At 43.0% G+C, this 23,409-nt stretch overlaps 1 protein-coding gene across 5 annotated transcripts in view; it reads left to right on the forward strand.

Annotated features, from left to right (window-relative positions):
• Window positions 1-5,472: 5,472 nt before the first annotated feature.
• Window positions 5,473-23,409, forward strand: part of fryl (furry homolog, like) — a 54,716-nt gene continuing 36,779 nt past the window's right edge. For 2 of the 5 annotated variants that reach the window (XM_087175846.1, XM_087175847.1), the window contains exons 1-6: window positions 5,474-6,027; window positions 8,041-8,106; window positions 20,729-20,937; window positions 21,408-21,461; window positions 22,485-22,624; window positions 22,740-22,836. In XM_087175846.1, coding sequence (XP_087031972.1) covers window positions 5,799-6,027; window positions 8,041-8,106; window positions 20,729-20,937; window positions 21,408-21,461; window positions 22,485-22,624; window positions 22,740-22,836 — 795 coding nt within the window. In that variant the 5' untranslated portion in view covers window positions 5,474-5,798. Of the gene's footprint in view, window positions 6,028-8,040; window positions 8,107-20,728; window positions 20,938-21,407; window positions 21,462-22,484; window positions 22,625-22,739; window positions 22,837-23,409 lie in introns of all 5 variants that reach the window. The other 3 variants (XM_023413321.2, XM_087175849.1, XM_087175848.1) reach the window with 2 other exon arrangements.

The raw sequence follows: 23,409 nt of genomic DNA on the forward strand, positions 1-23,409 counted from the left end.
ATTGCGGACCCTCCTTTCTCTTTCCAGTTCCAGACCCTGCTCTATGGCCTTAAGGTACGGCACATGGGTTAAGTGGGTTGTGTTCAAGTGTGGGTTCATTTTTGTAGAGAAACTCCAAGCTAAGTAGTGTGGGAATGAACAGGGTGTTGGATTAATCTCTTTGCTTGTTTTGCTGAATTCTGAAAGAAGCAAAGCAAAGTTTTAAGTCTATTGCTGGCATTTAGTTCTCTTGCCTCGGCCTGGAAACATTTGTGTTCTGCCACTAAACGTTGTCCATGCTGCAGCTGTAAGGTTTAAAATGCCTCATTCTACTCCATCTCATGTTATACAGTAACTCCATATAGGCTAATAGTGAAATAGTGTGGCTGCTGGGTGGGTTTATACCCTTGTCTGAACAAAACAGCTGTCATTACTCATTATTCTCAGTTTTTATTTAAAAACAATCAAACAAAAAAATAAATGAATGAAGAAGACAATCAGATTATGAACTTAACAAATGTTCTGTTGTGGATCACAAAAGCTTGTGTCGGAAGGAAAGAACTGATTGTGTTCATATCATGATTAATAGCATGTGCTGCCACTGATTCGATAGAATTTAAAATAAAACAAACAAAAAAAAAACTGTAGTTGATTAACATTCACATTATCATGTTTTTCAACCTAGTCAGCTCAGATGTCCCTCTCTCAAATGTGCCAACACCACACCACGTAACAGCAGCAGATAGAGCTGTTAGTGGCAGCTGGTGCTGAGGGAACTTACAGTCAAATCTACAAGTGTACCGACAGAAAACGCATGTTTATAAAATCACTACCGTACAGTTGAACATCATAGCACAGGTAGAATGTCTTGTACCATGTTGCATTGTGCTAATTATACTGTTAACCTTTCTTTATGTTTCGATTTCCGGCAGTATCGGTTTTAGACTAAGCAATCAGTTAGTCGATCATTAATCAGAAAATAACCATTTGACGAATCTGCAGTGAAAATAACTCTTAGGCGCAGCTCTAGTTCTGCTCAACACCCTTGAAAAATGAGGATAAAAAGGACTGTGGTTAAGTCAATGTTGCTTGAGCAAGAGTCTGTAAATGTCAAGAAGTTGCATTACACTGGTGTGTTCCTCTAAATACTGCTTTTGGCCTCTGGGAGATGAGTGTCATCGCCGAATGATAATTGGTCAGGGAAGAAGGGAAGATAATTTTGATTCAGGGTCCGGTCAGGTCACATTCTCACATTCCTACGTAGTGACAACCAAGTTCTCTGTGGGTTGCCTCACGACTGTCAATCAGCACTTGGAAGAACTAGCTTTATCTCTTTGTCTGGGTTTCTGAACTTTAGAGGAAGCTTCTTTTTTTTTTTTTTTTTTTGTTCCTGTTTGCAGGTCGACAAACTCAACTTGTGGGGCAGCCAGACATTAAAAGTCAAAGTAGATGAACGAGGTAGAAATATGTAGGGCGCACACTGAGGCTGTGAGAAGGAGAAAGTATGCTGTAGACAAGAACTGAGAGCAAAAATGTGTGATCACACAGCGGGGCTCTAAAACATCTGTGATTGAACATTGATTGCAGTTGTCAGACAGTGAGATTTAATTCCTTGATAGCCCCTTTGATCTGACAGTGTTTAAACCATACTGACTGTAAACCCTGAGAACAACAAGACGTATCACACTACCTGTTAAGAACTCTGCGTGCAGAAGTCTGAGTGGTTTCCATGTTGAATTTAGACACATGTATGCGTCTCTCATTAGGTGGTGTGTTTGCTGTGTTGCACACTGGTATATACACACATGCACACTGTTTCCACTACACGAACACATTTCATTTGGGTTTTTTATGACAGAATTTACAGCCAAACTAACTTAAAAAGCCTGACTAAGGGAATCTGATCTTACCTATGTGATGTAAGTTAAAGGGTATATTCATGTAAACTCTGTAGACATTATTCATATATAAAGTTGCACCAAGGAAATGGCACAGACACATATGCAAAATTATAATTTTATGGTTTCACAATTTCAGGTTACACGTGAAACCTGCACAGGATGGAGGCATAGCAGCTTTGAAAGTGTGGTGACTGTTTTCACCATTAGGGGGCAGTGCAACATTGTTTTGATATTCATCTTACCTGACACGGTCCTGGGACTGTTTACTGACATCCAGTGGTGGCGTAGCAGTTCAGAATCATGCACGCCCAGAGCACAGTAACTGTAGTCGACTAAGTGTTGACAGTGTACGGACCAGCCCCCCAGCTGACTGCAGAACATACTCTGACTTCTGGGCCCCAGCCCATGAGTTTTCCTGTTTTCTCCTGCGTGAAAGCAGAACAAGGCAGAGGCGGGTGGGACCCAGAATGCCATAGAAACGCTGCACATTGTTCCCAGAGCTTCCTCTTCCACATTCCTGGGTTGATAGGGATCTGGGCCTCCTGTGCAGGGGTATTGTTCTAAGTCAGCAGCACCACAGACCTGGCCCCAGCAAGCCACAGCTGCCTTCACCGACCATTGTGGTGCTCAGGCCTAGTGATGGCTATCTTTACCTCATCAGTCCTCTCTCTCTCTCTCTCTCTCTCTCTCTCTCTCTCTCTCTCTCTCTCTCTCTCTCTCTCTCTCCCTCTCCCTCTCCCTCTCCCTCTCCCTCTCTCCCTCTCTCTCTCTCTTACCAGGATCTGCTGCCTCAGCCTCTCTGCATCTTTGCTTGGGCCTCAGTCTTGCACTATCCCAACAAATGTCCTTTCTTGCAACTTAAAGCATATTCTTTTCTCTTGATCCCGATGGATAAGGTTTTTTTAATGTCTTTACCAACATAATAATCGTTTTTAATATTGTTTATAATATGTTTTTCATCCTGTCAGGAGTTCTGATTATAACTATAAGTTAGGAATATCATTAGAGGTCAGAAAATCACACGGGTTCTCTGTAAGATCTTGGCATTTATAATGATAATAATAATAATAAATGATACTTCATTTCCAGTAGTGTTGTGGAAGTGACTGAATACTCAAAGGACTAAATCCAACGCTGAACACAGTACACAATACACATTAAAATCTTTACTGTAGTAGGAGTCTGTGGTCTGCTGCTCTGTACGTCCAGTGGAACCAGAATAATTGTTCCATCAGCAATATAACTATCAAGCTAACACTGCCATCCTTTGAGCCCTGTGCTCTTGTAAGCGGGGGGCTAAAAATCTCCTTTCACCCATGTTATGTTACGCTACTTTCTCTGTATTGTAAAGGTGTAAAATGGATTTAACGGTAAATGAACGCAGTTTTATGAGGAGAAAACTAAGTACATTCCATTTATCAAAACATTTGACAGCTTCGGAGTGATTTCAGCGTCGGCGAGCCAGACTCCGGCTCTAAGAAGCTTTCTGGTGGTTTGCCATGAAATCTTGCTGAGCGTTTTCCTTTTTACCTCAGCAATTTGGGGCTTGTCAGGAGATTTCAACAATTTGTTTGTGCTGCTGGATGTGTTTTCTGCCAGCTGGCCTCTAGAGGGCAGCCTTCTGGGAAAAACTGTGGTGCTGTATCACTTCTTTCCTCTTTGTGCTTACTCTGCAGGCCAGGCATGGTGCCGGTTTAATGTTATACAAAGGAATAGTTTGAATCAATAGATACCTGCACTGTTTTTATAGTATCTTTAGAAATCACACAGGGAAAGAAACAGAAACGGAGAGTGATGATTTTTTTTTTTCCTCCCTCTCCTTTATTTCCCCTCTCAGGCTCTTTACATGTATACTGAAACAATTACATCATCTCACTGACATGTTCACACGCTGCAGTGGAGGGTGTAAGCACTTGCCTCATAAGTTTCTGACCACACTAACTGGTCTTACACTGGTAGACTGGTGCGTTTTTGCCATAGTTTCTTAACCCAAGAAGTCATTTTCTGGTGGATACTTGAGCACGAGAACAAGCCTCAGAAATAAACTGATTATAGTTCTTTGAGATCTTATTCAATTATGTGTTGAATATAGTTACTGCAGACTTATAAAAGCACCATGTTATCCGCCTCACAGTAACTATTATAACACACACTTGAATGGCCTTAGATATATGTGAGAAACACATCACAGAAGTTTTCTTTAATGAGTCTCTATAGTGGAGTAGGTATCACGTCTCTCCTGTAGCTCCACACTCTGCGTGGATACGTTTAAAATAATGTTTGAGCTTGCATTGTTTTTACTGTGACACTAACACAACTGAAGCATAAAGTGTCTGTGTCTCATTTAACAATCTCACCACAGTCTTTGTCTTTAGGATAAAACTCTTCTTCTTTCTATTCTTTCTATGAGACATGAGTCATGTTTTGTCTGTTGTGCAAAAAGTTAAAAACCCCAAAACAATTCCCTACTTGGACCATTTTTGCCACCTGACACATGTAAGCACATTCATTCTCCGTTTACCTCTGATTCAGTCCAGTAGCCGGAGGTTCAACTTTCTTTGCCGAGCGTATTGTTTACTTTGTGTGTTTTTTTTGCGCAACACAAACAACATGCACACACCTTGTCCTGCAGGAAATAACAGCCTAAAGTAACACTTCCAGCCCTTTTACATCACACTGAGTTGCTCTATTCAATACTAATTTATTATGGCGGGTATTGTTTTGATTTGTATTGTATTGCCCAGTTCTTTTGTTGTGGTGCATAGTTAATGATGAGTCAGCAGAAATTGCTCATCTTAAAGGTGTTTGCACAGTTTGCTGCACACTGGTGCGACAGTCATCTTTAATTTTTTGGAGTGTTACAGCTTTGTGTTGCTGTTGAGGACCGGCTGTGTTTGTGCATGAATGGCCCTTTTTTTCAATCCCAGAGAACAGCAAACTGATGATTTCTTCAGGCAGCGAGCTTTCATGAGAGTCAGCAGCACAGCGCAGTCCCTCTTACTCCTCAGCGAGGGATATTTGGAAGGGTTTGAGTTTGCTGCAGGTACAAGCTGTGCAGCCAAGCAGAGCACAGCAGTCTGTCATCACCCCGTTTCACAGACCCCATCACTTTACTCACTCCTGCTTCTCCTCGTCATAGCTCAGCACAGTCCGGCAGAAGTGAAAGCTAAGGGAGGGGCGCTCTTGCTATAAGAGTAAGTTAGTAAGAAAACAAACAAGCATTTGTGTTTTGTGTATGAATGCTAACAAGAAGCAGCATTCTGACTACGATAAGGACTATCAGTGAATGCAGACATGCAAGTGTAGTCATCTCGGCGTTTTCCTACTTCTTATAGTATCTGTCAATCTGCTTCCTCCTCCCTCGGTCTCTTGAACTGGTGAGCAGCACAAGCCAGCAGGGTGTGGCTGGTGTCGTCTCTGTTGTGATTGGCTGGTGGCCCAGGCTTGTGTTATCTCCTGTGGAACATGTTCTAGTCCCACCCCAGATAGTGCCAGGCACTCAAACATAGCCCTGCCCACTCACAGTTACATCACGACCCATGAAAAGTGCCATGTCTGTTTGCTTTCTGGGCTCACTGTGAGCAGACAGGTAATGTCGCAGCGCAGGAGGTTTCTCACTCTGTCACGCTGGCTAGCTCCAGTAAACAACTTCTCCTCTACTAGTTGGTCCAGACAAACAGCTTCACAGAGCCTGACGGGCAGTGTCTCTTCTGGTGTGTAGGGGCAGATCTCATGGCCCACACATACAGGCTCTGACAGTGACTGTGTAACTGCTGCATGTAGGTATCAGCTGGGACGGTGCCCTGTCTGCATGCTTGTCTGTAAATGTGGCAGACGGACAGTTTGTATGGGAGAATGTTATGGCACAGGCTATTGGACTACACACCCGAGTGAAAGACAGAAAAAGTCTCGTTGAACATGGAGTTTCTGAAGAGCCTGGTCCCAGCTGTCATCTCCGGGGACGGGCCCTCTGAACATGGGGGAGCCTTGCCCAGGGACACGGGTCCTCGGCTCCTTCGCATGAAACGACTGGGCCTGCTGGCCATGGGCCAGACCATTGAGGAAGATCCGGTTCATCCGGTGTTAGAGGTAGATCCGGGGATCGGCTCCTCCAGGCCTGCCCGCAGTAACCGATCCCGCCTCAAAGGTACAACTGACTCAAATTCACATTGATGCAGCAGTTATCTATCCTGATTTTGTCTTAATCCTTTTCTGCTAATCAACTAGACCGCTTTAGCAGAATTTAAATTTCTGGTTAAGTCTCTGCTAAGCTTTATTAACATGTAATCAAAGGTTGGCTTTACACCCATCTCATCCCCACCCCCTGTACGCACAAATTACATGCGCCCTGTTTACATTCAGAATTGTCATTGTGATTGATTGATGATACCATCATTAGGTGGGTTTGATGCTCATCTGTGCTCTCAGCGCACAACCAAATCTCAACTGTGGGTACGTCAGAGAGACACGTCTGTTCTCATAGTATATGCAAACACACATGGACAAGCTGCAGAACAGTGGAGACTGACTACAATACAGTACATTTAGATGATGAATTATGCACTACATGATTAAGATTTTTTATGAATTGAGCATTTCCGCAACACGAACTTCCCTTACAGCACACAGAGTGATGCTTTTGTCAGGAGAAAGAACAAAGCCTGTTTGCATCAGATAATGTGAGACAGGAGTCAACACTGATAAATTAAAGTTAAAGCAATCTAGAGGTGGAGTGGTTTGCACTGATAAACATCATGTTCTTTATTCAGCTTAGTTAGCCATCCAAAATGTGACCTCACAGCAGTATTTAACAGGAGCGACCAGACAGAGCTGAGCGGCAGCTGGTGCTGCAGGATACCTGTGTCAGATGTGTGAAGGGTCCAACAACATTTACACTGGCTGCAGGAACCAGAGCTAAGGCGAGGTCACAGCCTGTTTCTGTTCTAAATGTGAATTCATTCCCAAAGCAGAGAGTTTCATAAATACATTCTGCCCAGTGCTCCCAGTAAACCCATTAGCTTCAGGCTGTTTTCAGCAAACAAGCTCTGCTTAAAGCATCACTTAAATCAACCGTCTCAGCACCAAACGGCACAAAGTTAGTGAACATACATGAAAACTTAAAGACCAAGACACAGTTAAAAAGACAGAAGATTTGATGCTGGATGTGAAAACACAGTTGTTTGCTGAAACATTAACAACTTTATATGTTAATAATCTATCATGGCTGTGTGTTTGAGTTTGTCTGGCAGAGTGGCCCCGAAGAATAAAATGAATGCAGCTTTAACTTGACATCAAGCAACCTCTGCTCTGTGTTTAAAGTTCTTTTTTTTTTCAGGTTAAATTATCTTCAGATTAATTCAATTTTACATTTCAAATTAGTTCCATATTATTAACAAAGTTAGGTAGTGATGTTACGGTTTAAAAGCGTTATGGGAAAGATGCAGGTTCTGTTTTCGTAAAGCTCAGCTGTTCCACTGGCTAACCGATTAAAAAAGTATAAATAAAATAAATTTTAGATCACACTCAGTATCTGCAGACAATCTGTATTTAGGCGAAAACAAATGTGATCTGGACCTGCTAACTGTGACAGCAGTGTTGCTCCTGAAGCAAGAGTTGTGCTGACAATCCTCTGATGTAAGTCTACTGTTGTATCTATGGATACAGTAGTTAAAGGTTGATTAGATGCGTGTACACATACAAATTATGTGTGCGTGCAGGACGGCCAGTTTGCAGCAGCAGTGGGGTGATGACTCGTCGGCAGTCTCTCGGTGTATTTTGGCTTTTTTTTTTTTTGCAGGGCTACCTGTCAGAACACGCTTGCTCCCTGTTTGCTCATGGCTAAAGCATGACTCAGCTCTCACTTCTGCTGCACTCACCTAGCCTGTTAGCCTCTCAGAATAGGACTTGTCAGCTAACCAAACTAACCCACAATAACACTGGTAGATGTTTGAGGAGTTTTTGTCGAGCTGTGAGGACAAAATATATATATTTTTAAGCTCCTCATATGATGCGTTCAGCTAAGAGTGACGGTGATATGTTGATATTCACATTAAAAGACAGTGAGATGACTGGATTGGGCAAATTGTTTTTCAAATCTTTTCTTTCTTTCTTTCTTTCTTTCTTTCTTTCTTTCTTTCTTTCTTTCTTTCTTTCCAACTAGGAAACATCCGTCATATTAGAAAAGTCTCCTTTTTACATCATGCTGGTCGTGTCAGGGGTCACAATGGTGAGTTATGTGATGAAAGAGGTGATGTGATTACTACAGTAGTTGAGGTAAGGAGAAGCATATAGAGGTGGTACAGTGATGTATTTGTACTGAGATAATTTGCCCTGTGTTTTAAATGGGAGCAGAGTACCACTCCCTTGTTGCAGAACTGGCATAGCCTGAAGTGGTTTTTAAGGTGGTGCTGCTCTTTTCTTTCTTTGCACACAGTGACATCAGCAAGTTGCTGGATGTACAGCCGGGTTTTCTTGGGAAGGGTTTGATTGGGGACAGTATTTGGTTAATGGGTGTAGCAGGCTTCCTGTTTGTGATTTGGGAGTGTTTGGAGCATGTGACTGAACATGACTGGTGCGCTGGCGGGTTGTGCTCCTTCTTAACGGCAAATGTGTGTGTGATTTCTGTCTGCAGGGTGTGTGTCCAGACAGGCCTGACAAACATATTCATCTGCTTTCTTAAATGGTTATCAGCCCACTGTGGTGAAACAAACCTCGTAATGGTGCAGCTGACTGTGCACTTAGTGGGAATATGGTGTCATAACTGTGAAGACAAATGCCGTGAATCACTGTTAGTGCTTTTTATTTTTTGTCTCCATCCGGCTCTCTCAATAAATGCTCCTCCACAGTGAACAACTTGAGGACAGCTCATTTGAAGAAGTGCTATGAGTAATGAGCTGACCTTTTTGTACCTGCGTTAAGAGGAGTTTTAATTCAGATTTGCACAATGTTCTGCTCTGTCATTCCATGGAGACTCTAAAGCGTCTGACCCGAGAATGAGTCTTCGCTGAAATTAGTTACCTCTCTTGATTTGCCAGGCAAATCTGAGGAATGACTTTGCTCAGTCTCAGCATGACCAGAGGAAAAAAAGTTCTCTCATTGGGTTTGAATGAGTCTGTGCTTTGTGCAGGGAGTTATTTATAAAAGTGTGTGATTATTCAATCCTGCAGCCAGAGAGCATTATACCATGCAAGTTGGCCTAGTCTTTTTTTTTTTTTGTGAAAAGGTTTAAAACCCTTGTCTAAATGTGCAGAGTTTGTGTCCTGATAATTATTTGCAGGAGGTATGAAATAGCTTGTTCCTGACTCAAGGGAGCGCTTCAAAGTGAGGAGCTGTGCAGGTCGAGTTGTGCTGCATACCCAGACTGCTGTGATGGATCTAAATGGCGTGTCCTCTGCAGCCCAGGCACCACCGGGGAGGTCAGGGATTGAATTACAGCTCCTATCGATTATTGTTCCCACCACTGCCCTTCAGAGAGGCCAGAACAGGAAATGCATCCTCCACCCTGTGGGCTCCTGGGAGGAACAGCTCCCCGATACCGTCTGCAGTAAGGATGGCTAGCTGTCAGTCACCGCTCCCACTTTGTGAATGGAGCTACTATAACTCACCAGGGTCGTGCATTTAGTTGGGATTATTTGATCAGTGAGCTCTTCTTTCCAGGAAGTCGAGTCATAATGTTGTTTATTTGAAGTCCTCAACTTACGTCAGCCGTGTTGGACAGAAGCTCTTAGCTCTAATGTTCTCAGAGACGTGATATTGTCTGTTATCCCTCTGCATTCCTGAAACAATAAAGCTGGTTGACTGAAAACAATCCATGTAGAGGTCTCCGCATGCTCGTATGTTAACTGCTTTGCTGATGAAGATAAACGCTAATTCTGTGTACACATACAGATTCTGTCAGATAGTCCTGCCTCCTCCTGCTGCTAAAGGCTTCTACCTTAAAACCTTATTTTAGCTATTCTGAAGTAATGCTTAGACATTGTCACACAAAAGTGGTGTTGACTGATCGATGAGCGTATTTCCTAAAGATTGGGAACTATTCCCTTCATCCGAGTCCAATTTTAAATGGAATCTGTTCAACTGAGTTTTGTTGATCACCCAGTAGTGGTGACATTGACATGACAAACTTCCAAGATTTCATCAAATGAAATGGAACAACATGTAATTGCTGCGAACGCGCAGTGGGATTGTAAAGAATCTGTGCTTGTTTATTACAAGGCAGAGTTTCACAGTGGAAGCCTGCATCAGGCTAGCACCAGCCAAGGCTTGACAAAGCATTTGCTTGTGTTGTGTTTGTTTGCAATGAGCTCTGCCTCATTTTGCATAACTTGTGTAGTGGAGGACATGTGACGGAGGGAGAGACTGAGGGCGAGAGAGAAATGAAGACTAAACTAAAAAGAAGACAAAGAGCATTTGTCTTGTGCAGCCTTCCCAGCGCTGCTCCCCTCAGAATATTTTGTTAACAAACTTAATCCTGTGCTTGACTGCATATTACTTGATGTCATGTGGATCTGTTTTTAAGTGCGAGGGCAGGAAAAACGACCATCGGCGCAAGATTAAAATATCAAATGAATCAGGTGTGTGTCTCTTTGACACACACACACACACACACACACACACAGTGGGCTGTTTGCTCACTAATGCAGTGTGTAGCGCGATTGTGTATCATTCTGTGTGTTACTATGACTGGTAGCTTTTGGACGGAGCAATGATGTAATGCCTATGACTCCATTGGGTGTGAACGGTTAGTTTAGCAAATAGATGAGCTGTGATTGCGATCATGCCATGATCCCAGATTAGAAACTGGTACAAAGTATTACTGTCCCTCCATGTCCCATGGTTTGGTTTAGTTTGGGGAATTTTTTTAAAACCCTTCCATCTCCTCTCTGAGTGCAGCTGAAGTATAGTTTACTTTGTTTTCAGGATGTGCAGACGTATATAAATTACAAATAGAATATTTTGGTTATTTTGGGGCAGAGATCTGAATTATAATAGGACTACTGTTTTTTTTTGTGTGCACTCCCATGTTCAATTTATCCTCCCTTCTTTTTCCTCCTCTCCTCCATCCTCCCATTCTTTCCTTTCCCTCCTACTGCAGTCAGGGATGACGCATCAGTATTGCTGTGGAGCTTACAGGAAGTGTCGTTTTGATAGGGCAGTGGAGAGGCAGCACAGTAGCAGCTCTGACATGCGTATGCATTGCTGAACCACGGCCAGGGAACACTCGCAGCATTTTGATGACATCACCCACCCCCACACTCTGCTCCTGCCTCCCTCTGTTTGCTGTTGAAACAAGCTCTGTCTCACTCAGAGAGAAAAGAGCAGGCATCAGTAAAAGAACAAGAGCTCGCTGGGAAGAGGAGGGGCTGCTCGCGAGCAAATGGAGAGGGAGAGAGCTTTGAGGGGAGGTGGAGGGTGGCTGACAGTGCTAGCGGGCTAGGACTGGTACACACACACATACACACAGGAAGAGAAAGGAGAAGGAATATTACCGTGTATTGTTTAGACTTCTATCTTGAACTGTTCTGCTGCTGTTTTCTCTCCTGACAGGAGCAAAAGTTCTCACGCACTTTTGTCCTTTTGGCTTTCTGGATTTTTCTGTGCTGAAATGGGGATGAGGGACTCTGTGGATTGGCAAGGGGGCAGCGGGCGCTGGGGTGGAATACTTCTCTAACTAGCCAGGCTGCGCTCGCTCTCTCCTCTTCTCCCAGCGCACTTTCACTCTTCCGTCAACTAGGTGGTAGAGGAAACAAAGTAGTGCCACTTCTTGGATCTCCTTCCTGAGCAGCTGTTCGCACTGTCGTTCAGGATGATGCCTTCACCTGTCACCTGTGGAGCGTAGTGTCCAGCTCCAGTCAGGAGAGAGGAGCTGCAAGTGTGACAGATTTTTTTTTGTTTTGTTTTTTGTTTTTTTTGAAGGTGTTTGTTTTTGAGAAGAGTGGAGTGTTTGGGTTTTATGAAATGAGAGCGACAGGAGACCTGTAAAATCTGTGCCTTGTGGTGAAGCCTAACTTTTGAGAGCCGCCATGCTGAGCCTGCAGGATTCAGTCTTCTTTGAGATCAGCATCAAATCTCTGCTCAAGTCTTGGAGTAGCAGCTGTGAGTACCTTTTCAAGCTCGCACACATGTTTACATACCACACTTGGCCACCAGACTTATCTACCACAAACCGCCAGCAGGACTCAGTGCAGAATAGTGCACGCTTGCATGCAATCCATGCTCTGAGATCTCCTATCACCTGCCTCTATGAGAAAGTAGTTATTAATGGAGTTGTCAGGATGACGGATTGTGTTTAGTCCAGGTTTAGCCAAGCTGTTTTGATGTGTATGCAGGTGGGAGCGATGAAGTCTACCCTCCTCCCCCCTGCTCATCATCGTTCCTCTGGCTCCTAGTTGTCCCATAGATAATGTTTCTGTTGGTGTGCATCTGCTGATGCATAACACAAGTGGACTTCAAGTACTCTTGAAGTTGCTGGCTCCTTCCAGCTTTGTCTTTCCATCTTTGCGAACTTTTTTTTTTTTTTCTAACATCTTTAGTCTCTCTCAGCAGCACTCAACACACTCTTCACCCCCCCACCTCCTCTTGTTTTTCACTTCTATAACCCTCGTCTCTCCTCCCTCTTGGAGCAGCTAATGTTTCCCTACTATTGATCCATCTTCTGGTTCCCTCCTATTATTAGCTTCCCATAATACAGACCATATTACATCAGGAATCACAAAGGCGCTGCCTCTTCACTCTCATTGAAATGTAGTGATGGACAAAGGTGGATGGCAAACGGTGATCAGAGCTGCTGCTGCTGCTGCTGCTGCTGATTCATCACACTCGTCCTACCTGCACTAATAATTACACAGAGACATAATGCAATTTGCAGTTTGACCTCACACACTTTTTTTTTTTTTTTTTCTTCCTGCGTTTACATTTGGATCCTGGACTGCAGCTTTAATGATTCTTCATGTTACGAGGTGTCTGCCCAGTTTTTCACAGCACATAGCCGACACTACAGAGCTGCGCTGCGAATGCAGGACCTCACCACACAAACTCTGACCAAACATTCCTCTTGTCCCAAACAGGAATGTTTAGCTTGTCTTTGTCGATGGATCACCATCTGTCCTGGAATGTGTAATTTGACGTAACAATATTATGATTTAAAAGTGAATTTTCCTTTTATTTTAATCGATTGAGAAACTGTTTATGGATAAAATAATCACAGTTGAATTTGGTAAGTCACTAAATTACATCATTTGCAACATTTCTCACAATCCTAGTTCACCTTCTCTACTGCTTCACAATACATCATCATCGTCGTCATCATCATCGGATGTAGGGAGGGAAAGCTGTCAGAGTACAGACAAGACTGACTGTTGACAGGTTTAAGACTTCAATAGATGCTGATGAGAGCATTACATTATCATCACATTAGCTTTCATTAGTTTCTCTGACACACACACACACACACACACACACACACACACACAGTCCTGCTGGTAGTGATTAGGAATGTGTCACACGAGTTTGTTCTAGATATGTGCTCTATGGTAACTACCAGTGACTTCACCACGATTGTATTTTAATCAGGAACAATCAGCAGAACACAGATTCAGGTTGTTCCTGAACCATTTATTGATTTATATATAAAAAACATAAATCAATAAAATAAAAATATCCCTTTAGAAATGTGGATTGATTGTTTCATGGAGGTAATCATCCTGTTAATTATCAGGGTTTCCCGTGGCTCGTTACAGCAGGTGGGCTGCTGAACATAGAGAAGAGTGTCTGTGCTGATGTAAATAAAAAGTCCTAAACTCTAGATATTTTAAAGCTTCAGTGAAAATGAGCACAGGCCCTCCATCACTCAGTACAGGCTGTGTGAACGTATGTATGTCAGTGGAGCATGAGACGGATTGATTGCCAGCCGTCAGGGTCGGTGTATTAACAGTAAAAACTGTGGGTAACGACTTTGAAAAGTAAACACCAGAGCGTTTCTCTGTGTGTTCTCCCCGTCGCTCCAGGTGCTCGAGTTTCCTCACACAGTCCAAACATATGCAGGTTAGGCAAATAATAAACCTCCCCATCGCTCGTAGGTTTGAAAGTGTGTTTGAACGTACTTGCCCCCCGTGACAGATTGGTGACTCGCCCACGGTTTACCTTGCTCCACGGCCAGTATTGTGTTATCGTGTCGGGCTTTAACTCCGATGACCATGATTAAGATATATCATATATAAAAAAAAAAAAAATACTGTGACTCAAGACATTTCTCACAAACACACATAAACCATTGTTTTGAACTTTCATCTGATGTCTCTGCCAAAACACGGAGGAATGATAAGACATTCCAGGACATTTTGTAACTCTCTCTCCTCAGGGTGATAAATAACTGAGAAATTCAGAGAACATATAAAAATGTTTGTACTCTGCCTCACTGAAATATCTGATCGCTGGCACTGGAGCCGGGTCTGTTCCACATTACCGTTAATCCGCTAATTTCAGTTCGACGGGGGTTGTTAGCGTTAAACACAGTTTTATTTTTTAAATACGTAGGAGCACATGACATTACAAATATTCCATCAACAGGTGGGAATCTACTTTTTTTTTCCCCTCCATCTGCCCTGCTTTCTAATTACTGCCCCTGTTACCCCTTTCTCCCCTGTCCTGTGCTGATTGCCACTTTTTCATCGGGCCTCTCAAACAAAGTGGGGGGGGGGGCTAACTTCAGAAACCCTCACTATGTCCTACTATGTGATGCTTTTTCTCCTTTATGTTATTAGTAGAGAAAATGTTGTTGAAGGTTTCACTTTGTTGTTTACTTCTTTAAACTGAGGAATATTTTCAGCAGTTAATATTGAGGTCACAGTGCGGCCCTTTGGATGAGAGCGTGTCTTTCAGCTTCTGGTTTTTATATTTTTTATTTTTTTTTATTTGGAAGAGGTAATGGCGAAGAATAAACCAGTAGCAACTTGTCAGAGACTGAGCGTGTTGAGACAATCGAGCAGAATTGGCACCGCCACGCCACATAAACATTGGCAGTGATTCTTTTGTCTCTCTCTAAAAAAGATGGACTCACTCATCATGGCCCTGCATTCCAGCGGTACGTGTGTGTGTGTGTGTGTGTGTGTGTGTGTGTGTGTGTGTTTGTGCTGTTGTTGCTGGTTGTCCTGACAGGGGAAGTGAGCAGGCGTTAGCGAGGGCTTTTGTTTTAACTGTGACAAGGTGGAGTCACTGTTGTGTAATCCTGCTCTGTTTCTTAAGCACAACCGTGGAGCTTTTGGCAGCGTGCGCCTCATAGACCTCACACAGCAAAATGCGATAAGAAATTTTCTTCCTACAGCACTTGAGCTGCAACTTGTCAGTTCTTCCTATCAGAGCTGTAGCTGCAGCGTGTCTGTCCTTTAAAGCTCAAATGTTCTGAGCCCCCAGATGCCAGTGTTTTCTTGGGCAGCAGATTTAAATTTCTTTCAGGCTTCAAGCGTGTTTCAGGTTTTTTCTGGCAACATCTGTCAGTAGATTCAGGCACGAGCCTTAAAGCGTGGGGCAAGCCCATCTTTTTTGTTTTTTTGCATATTATTAAAAACGCATGCTTGAACTTTTGCATTTAGATTTGAATGGGGAACCAAAGATGACCTCAGGGTCAGCCACTGAGTCACTTAAGTTTCAGTCGGTGCAGTCTCTGCTTTAAAACAGGGGAGTTTGGAAGCAACCCTAATGTTTTTTTTTGTTTTTTTTTTTTCAATTATTTGCTAAGATCTGTGCAGTGTGGTCAGTTTTGGAAGGAAATCAGTTTGGCATGTCACAGATGACTGGCATGTCCTAGTGAGAAAGAATGGAGGAGCAGGAGGAGGAGGAGGAGGGGCAGCGCTTGGCCCAGGAAAAGATGCGTTGCGTCTTTCTTTTCTTTTTTTTTCTCTCATTTTGCCGTCAACTGAAAAAGTACAGTGTCGGGGTATTAATTTGTGTGAACCAGTCAACAATCCAGCCAGCCCAGGGTGCGAGACAAAAGGAGGTTGGAGGGGGTCGAGGACACAGCACTGATTGGATATTAGGAGCTGGCTATGTGACATCATTGGGGATGTTGGTGAAGCACAGTAAACAAAGAGGGAAATGCTTGAAAGGGCCTCTGTGCTGCTGGACAGCATGACCACAACACAGCTAACACTCGCCACTACTCTGCCCCTGTCACCTTCCCGCTTTCATTTGCTCCACAGAAAATACTGTGATTAATAATTTATGATTAATTTAATCATTACAATTAAATTTAGTACGTGTAAACATTTTTTTTTTTACTTATTTTTGAAGATGTTGGAACAAACGGTGGCCCAGGGCATACTGAAGAGATAGTTTTGGGTTTTTAATGGTAGCTATATTATTTTAACTGGTTTACATGTCTAATTATTTAACAAATCAATTGATAACTAACTAATCATTCTGCATTATCAAGTAAAAATGATGACGGTTACAGTTTGACGAATGCTATGCTAGTTTGCAACACATTAGTTTGTCCTACGGTAACGTGTCTTTTCGTAGTTTAATTCAAGAAAGAATTGATTGAATCATTAGACCTCGTTATTCAGTCATTTATAATAACAAATACGTTTCTCAACTAGAATGGCGAGTACCTGCACACGTCTCTAAGTCGCAGAACAACACCATCAACACCATGGATACGTCGTGATTCTTTTACGTCAAGAGCCAAACATTATTCTGAAGAGAAATTGTTAAGTAAAGTGATGGATTCACCTCTTTACCTGGATCTGCACCAAATTCTAATGGGTTCTTTCCTGGGCCAGACCCCGTCCCACCACCAAGTTTGGCGCAAATCGGTTCAGTATTTTTTTGTGTAATCCTGCTGACAAACAAACACAGCAATAAACAGACACGAGTGAAAACAAAACATTTTTAGGCCGAGTGATGATGTTGTTATTTAACGAGATCTGATACAGTATTGACACTGCGGGTGACTTTATATAGACAACCAGTTCAGAGGCCTGTACTCTGAAGCAGGATGTGGGTATAGCGAGGGAACTTCAGGTTTGACCCTGGGTTTTCGGGGGGTTACGATGGTGGTTCACGTCTTATCGGGGGGACATCGTCATGGTAACATACGCTTCGCACCTAACCTTCTCCCGCTCCGGGAGCAGCTTCATGTTCAAGATAACAGAACAAAGCGCGTAAATGCGTCGCCTACTGACCGATGAATTCTACTGGGGAAAGGCATCACCATTCGTAGAGGATCCCGTGGAGCTCAGTGCACGGGTTGTGAGAGGGAAGACGAGCGTGGGAGGGAAGACGAGCGTGGGAGGGACGCCTCCCGTCTTCTTCATTTCATGTTTTTCCTGTGGGCTGCAGGCAGTGTCAGAGCCATTTCATTGTGCTTAAGTACACCGATATTATCCCACAACAGAGTCTGATTGAAGCACTAAAGCCGTGTACATGTTATACTCATAAAATATGAAAGTAAACTTACTGCTTTGAGTTATGTTTTTATAATTCAGAAACATAACTCCCCCCTCCAATGCAGCTGAAAGAATAAGGCTAAAATTATCATACACCCCATAAGAATACATCTAAGCAACACATTGATTTAATGGAACAAATGTAATTGTAGTCAGATCTACTTGTGCCATAATGATGTAGCGGTGATAAAGTACAAGCTGTTAACTTGTGCATTCACACATTTGTTTGCCAGCTGTCCTTCCTGCATTCGGCAGCTGCAACTGTTGCTTTTTGCCTTGATTATGTGACGTCTTTGTATTTGTCTAATATTGTAATTTGCTCCTTGTTTGCCAGGAGACTTGTCCATGTTTGTGATTGGTCATATGCTGCAGATACTGCCCCTTTTTATGTGAATGGTCTCAGGAAAGCCTGGGTTGACTTACTGAGTTGATAACCAGCGTCGTGTGACCACTTGGCGTGATTGCAGTTGTTAAGGCTTAGTGAAGCCAGATAACGGACAGATATCCTGTGCATGTTGAACTTGCTTTGTAGCGCGTGCCCCTTCACCTGTGTGAAACGTAATGCTGTTTTCTGTTCATTGCAAATCGTTCAAGTACAATAAAAAAAAAAAAAATTCAGTTTTGTTGATATTTTAGCTTCCAGAGTTGGTTTTGGAGTTTCTGAGTAGTCTGAATGCCAGAAAATAAATATCTAGTATATTTAGCATATTTTTATTCCATAAAAAGCTTCATCTGCTGAGTATCATTGTTTTTCCTGAGCAGAAAACCTTGTTTTTACTGCACTTCTGCTCCTCAGTGGTGTTCACTGTACATGCCTGTGCAGGGCATGAGTGTTTCTGTGACAACCAGGAAGAAACAGAACAAGGCCTTTCCTGGGAGGGAATGAGGTGGAGGGTCAGTTTACGACTGGCTGTCCACTTGTTGTGTCCCTGCTGGAGCATACAGCACAAGACCGTTATTGAATGCTGAAGCAATGTGGCTTTCTGAGCCCGAGCCTAGACGAGTGTTTCATGATGGTAGTGCAGCTTTCATACATTTCATTTCATTGATAAATGGTAAATCATGCAGAGCTGGTTCTTAAGTACTTCTACAGGTAATTTTTTGTGTGTTTGTGTGCTTAGAGAAACAGATTATTTGAAGAGCTACGAAAGAATGAATGGTGTAATGAATTTCACTTTAGGGAAAGACTAAATCTGTGCTGCTCTGAGATTTTAATCATTGGCTTAACAGATTTGTTGTTATTAATGATTCAGTAGATGATGATGTTTCATGTTTATTTAGGATTGGATTTAGTAATTGCACTACATGGCCAAAGGTACAATGCACTCAAAATTGGTAGATACTTGAACCTTACACCCAGATGTGATTGTGACATCTGTTTCCAAAACTGTGGGCGTCCGACTAAACCCTTAAGATTTGCTTATTCTATTTGAATAGGACGACCACATGATCTGTGCCGCATGCAAATGTGCAGAGAGGTCTGGGTTCTCCTGGTGACCCTAGATGAATGTGTTCCAGGAGGCCAGTCTAAATACTGCTGAGGGAGCTCTGTGGACAGTTTGACAGAACTTCAGCCGTCCTTTATGTAACTGTGTTATCTACTTGATAAAAATGGATTAACTGTGTTTCAGCTGGATCCTTACGGTGCTAGTATGGTAAAGCCCAGAAATACCTTTTGTTGTAGTAACAACAAAATTTGTTACAGCAATGCTGTTGACATTTTTCACCATGTGGCCTTAACTAACCTCACTGACAAATTTACATTTCCACCAATTATTTTCTTTGGTGAAAGGGGAAAAAAAAAAGATAAGAAAATCCGGATTTAAAGTCATTAAACGCTGTGCCACTCAACAGCTGCATTAAATCTTAGTTTAATCCTTATTGTTTTGCATCAGAGTTGAACCAAGGACATTGGGGTTTATATTGCATACAGTCACTGGTCACTGTAATAGTCCTTAATTGTCACAGATAAATATAGATGCTTACTTTTAAATATTCTAATTACTCAATTTAATTTCCCGTGAGTTGTAAAAGTTTTAATGTTCTGCTTTGTATCTTGCAAATGTGTTAATATGGAATCACAATTGGTGATATACATTCAGCACAGAGTTTGGTTTATTACTCAGTGGCTTATTCACACTTCATTAATATTATGCTAATTTGATATAGTGTTTCTTACAGGTGAAAAAAAGAACAATAAAAAGCTTTAAACAAAGGATTTTTTCCTTTTAATAACAAGTAAAAGGAAAAAGCACTGTTGGGAACTTCTGTGCGACCTCTCAGTGCAGAAGTGATCCAAAGAAAAACACTTTTTAACACCCCGACCAGCTTCTGTATTCTCTGGGTTCACCGGATGTTTGGCTGCAGCTGACAGTTTCTAACGTTGTGCTCTTAGAATCAGAAAAGCCTCTCTGGATTTCACAGCATTTTCAGCTTATTCATGAATTGGTTTTTGTTTGTTTGTTTGTTTGTTTTAATTGAAGTATCTTGATGATTTAAATACGTACAGACAGTATTTCTGTCCAAACCTCACGCAGTTCATGTCACACTTTTGTTGTTACCACCATGGTCATAGCTCGCCTGCTTACCCTGACTACATATGTGTTAGCTGCTTAAATAACAGTCCAAATGCATCGCTTTATAAAGGCTATAGGTAGATTGTTTTACCACACACACATCAGGCAGTGTCAACAACGCGTCTTAATCAGTGCAACTTCAGCTCCCTGTTGTTCGGCCGACGTGACTCGACCCATTTCCAGTCTTTATTCTGACCTGAGCTAAGATGCTAGTTTGATATTAACCATTCAGACATGAGAGTGGTGTTAATCTCGTCCTCTAACTCCCAGCGAGAAAGTGAATATGGGTATTTCCCCGAAACGTCAACTTATTTTTGGTCTGTTTTCCTGCCGTGTGTAAATCTGCTTGGTTTTCTACCGAAGCAGGTTTGGAAGAAAAGCAGTTCAGTTCTCTCAGACCAACATCGTTGAAAGAGCCGGTGTGTACTCAGTCTGGATTTAGACGCAACACAAATATTAATACTTTTAAGGAAGATTTCGATAATTGATGTAGTTCTAATAGTAGTTATAATTATCCATATGTTTGCTTTTAATGCAATTTGAGCCTATTATGGGCCGTATGAGTTTAGAAAACGAGTTGGTAATTACGTAGTTGGAATGAAGTGGAAGTAGTGTTTTTGCTCTACGCAGCGCTGGAATGTCTTTCTCTTGATCTCCCTCATCAATTCAGTCAATTCGCCTCTTTAGGAAATGTCTGTGCTGCTGTTTGGATTAGAACTAGCCCATGACATTGCAGGCTTCACGCTCAGAGTGTTGTTCTTAGTCTGACCCTGCTGCTTCGACTCCCTCCGTATTATTTCCTAACCTCTCCCCTCTGGCCTCTCTGCAGCTTCTGCACCAGTCAGCAGCAGCGTGAGTAGACGCCGTGCCCCCTCCTCCGTGACTCCCCTCTCGTGGGAGAAGCACAACGTTGCCGCCATGTCGAGCATCACCATCGACCCCGAGCTCAAGCCCGGGGAGTTCGTCATCAAGAGTCTATTTGCAGAGTTTGCTGTGCTGGCTGAGAAGAAGATCGAGATGGTGATGGCTGAACCGCTGGTGAGTCCACGGGTGGGGGTGGGGGTGGGAGGGGGTGCGAGCGCCGGTGTCAAGGAACACAGGAAATGAAATTCAATACACGACACGTGATGTGGCACATAGTGCTGAGACAACCTCTTCTCTTTTGCAACGAACTGCCATGCCTTTATCCACTGAACTGAAAGATGTGTGAGGCACATCATCTTTATGTCCATGAGATACATGATTGATCGAATTGTTTATTATTAACGCGCAGGTTTGTCCGTCCTGTGACTGATTCACTCCTTTTATTCAGCTCAGTTCCTTTCCTCACCTGACAGAAGTTCAGACCTCATTCAATTCATGCACCACGGTCGAACTTATTTGCTCCTCTCTCACTTGATTACTCATTATCAGACCTGCCGCTTGTGCGACAGCAGTCTACGATGCAAGCACCAGCAGTGTCTGCTTGGTAACTTAATCTGTTTCTCTTTCTCTCACCTCTCTTACAGGAGAAGCCCCTGTCCCGCTCCCTCCAGAGAGGGGAAGATGCACAATTTGACCAGGTCAGTCCAGCCACAGTATTGACCAGGAGGTGAAAACTGTATCTCGTGTGTGTGTGTGTGTGTGTGTGTGTGTGTGTGTGGATGGATGTGACACAATCGTTTCCCTCTCCCACCTCTGTATGTGTACGCAGTATTTGAATCCCCAGCTCCACCCAATCAATCCCCCCATTCAATGGCCCGTCTGTCCCTCATCTGTAGCTGGTGCAGAACTCTATACAATGGGCCTGCCTGCTGCAGAATGCTTTGTTCAGCACAACACAAAGCCAATGAGGATATGGTGCTATAGATCCAGCTGTCCCCATTGTGAGTGAGAGAGAGTGAGAGAGAAAATGGGTATAGAGAGCGCAAAAGTGAGAGTGTAGAATCGCTGTGTCATCCTCAGCAGTAAATCAGCATTGGGTGCTGGAGTGTATCTGCCTGGTGCCATAAGGGCAAAGGGAGCAGTTGCATAACTCTCCTACCTAGCATCCATCATCCACCTCCCTCATCACGCTGCACTGGCCCCTACACACACACACACACACACACACACACACACACACACACACACACACACACGCAAACTAAAATAGTTTATGCACACATATTATACAGCCACACACACCCATCACAGATCATCTCTTAACTGTAGATTTGTTAAAGCTGTTACTGTAGACGCAGAGCGCTGTCTGATGTCATCATTTATGGATCCCGTCGTTACTGAGGTCGCACAAATGAAAATGACAAACCACGACGAGTGTTGCGAAGCTGCTCGATATCGTAGCGGCTCTATGATGTGCTCCGCACGTCATCCGGCACCACGCTCTTTTTAATTGCAATCAATAGCTACAGTATGTCACCCACTGGCTGAGAAAACGTCTGGTCTATACTCCCTCTGTTATTGAATACCCACTTTGACTCTTGTGGGCTGAACCGCTCTCTCCACAGTCGCAGCCCTTTTATATTTGAGTGATATTTGCAGAATATGTGGGTTTACTTGTAATAACTGGGTGAATCTAATCCCTGTGTGTGATTGTTTTCCAGTTAATAAGCTCTATGAGCTCAATAGCAGAACACTGTTTGCCCTCCCTACTGCGCACACTGTTCGACTGGTACCGGCGGCAGAGCGGCACTGAAGACGAGTCTTACGAGTACAGGCCTCGCTCCAGTACTAAGTCCAAAGGGTGAGACGCTCGTCTTCATTTATTCACTTCTGTTTCTCGTCTGTTTCTTGTTTTTTTTGTTGTTGTTGTTCCAAACTTCATGGTTTACACGAATGTTTTCTCTCCTGCTCCGTAGAGACGAACAGCACCGGGATAAAGATTACCTTCTGGAACGGAGGGACTTAGCCATAGATTTCATTTTTTGTTTAGTTTCAGTGGAAGTTCTTAAACAGGTGAGCCATGTGACTGATTTACAGCGTGTTGTTTGGGGTCATGTGACCGCTGAGTGTTTACATGTTGGAAGGGGAAATGCAGAACGCCTGTTTGACCTGATACTGACATTATCTTATCCAAGAACCCAGCATGTGGTTGTGCTTGTGATTATTTCCTCTACAGTATTCTGTGTACTGTATGCACTGTACAGAACTGAAGTCTGTGCTGCTGTTGATATGAGATATCAGATGCAGGATTTATCAATATGCAAGTTGTTTTTTTGAAGAATTGAGGTTACTGTTCTTTTTTCTGATTCTCTAAGAGGAGAATTATTATTTTTAATATTGTACTTGTTTGTTTTTTTTATCTTCTGTGGTTCAGACATGAGCTGCAGTGATGTTAGTAAGGTCTGTTCACACAGGGGGACAAGGTAAATAAACAATTGGCTCCATATCGACTTCCAGCTGAGAGTGTTTCTAAAGTGGACTGTCTAGATCCGAGCAACATTGTGAGCTAAGAGCCGATCCCTGGAGACCAGAGCTAAGTTGTCCTTGGCTTTGCTCCTGTAGGGAGGGGAATGAATGGTAGCAAAG

The sequence above is a fragment of the Seriola lalandi genome, unplaced genomic scaffold (assembly GCF_002814215.2).
Source record: "Seriola lalandi dorsalis isolate HSWRI2012SDOR001 ecotype SW California unplaced genomic scaffold, Sedor1 jcf7180002054511, whole genome shotgun sequence".
Classification (NCBI taxonomy): Eukaryota; Metazoa; Chordata; class Actinopteri; order Carangiformes; family Carangidae; genus Seriola; species Seriola lalandi.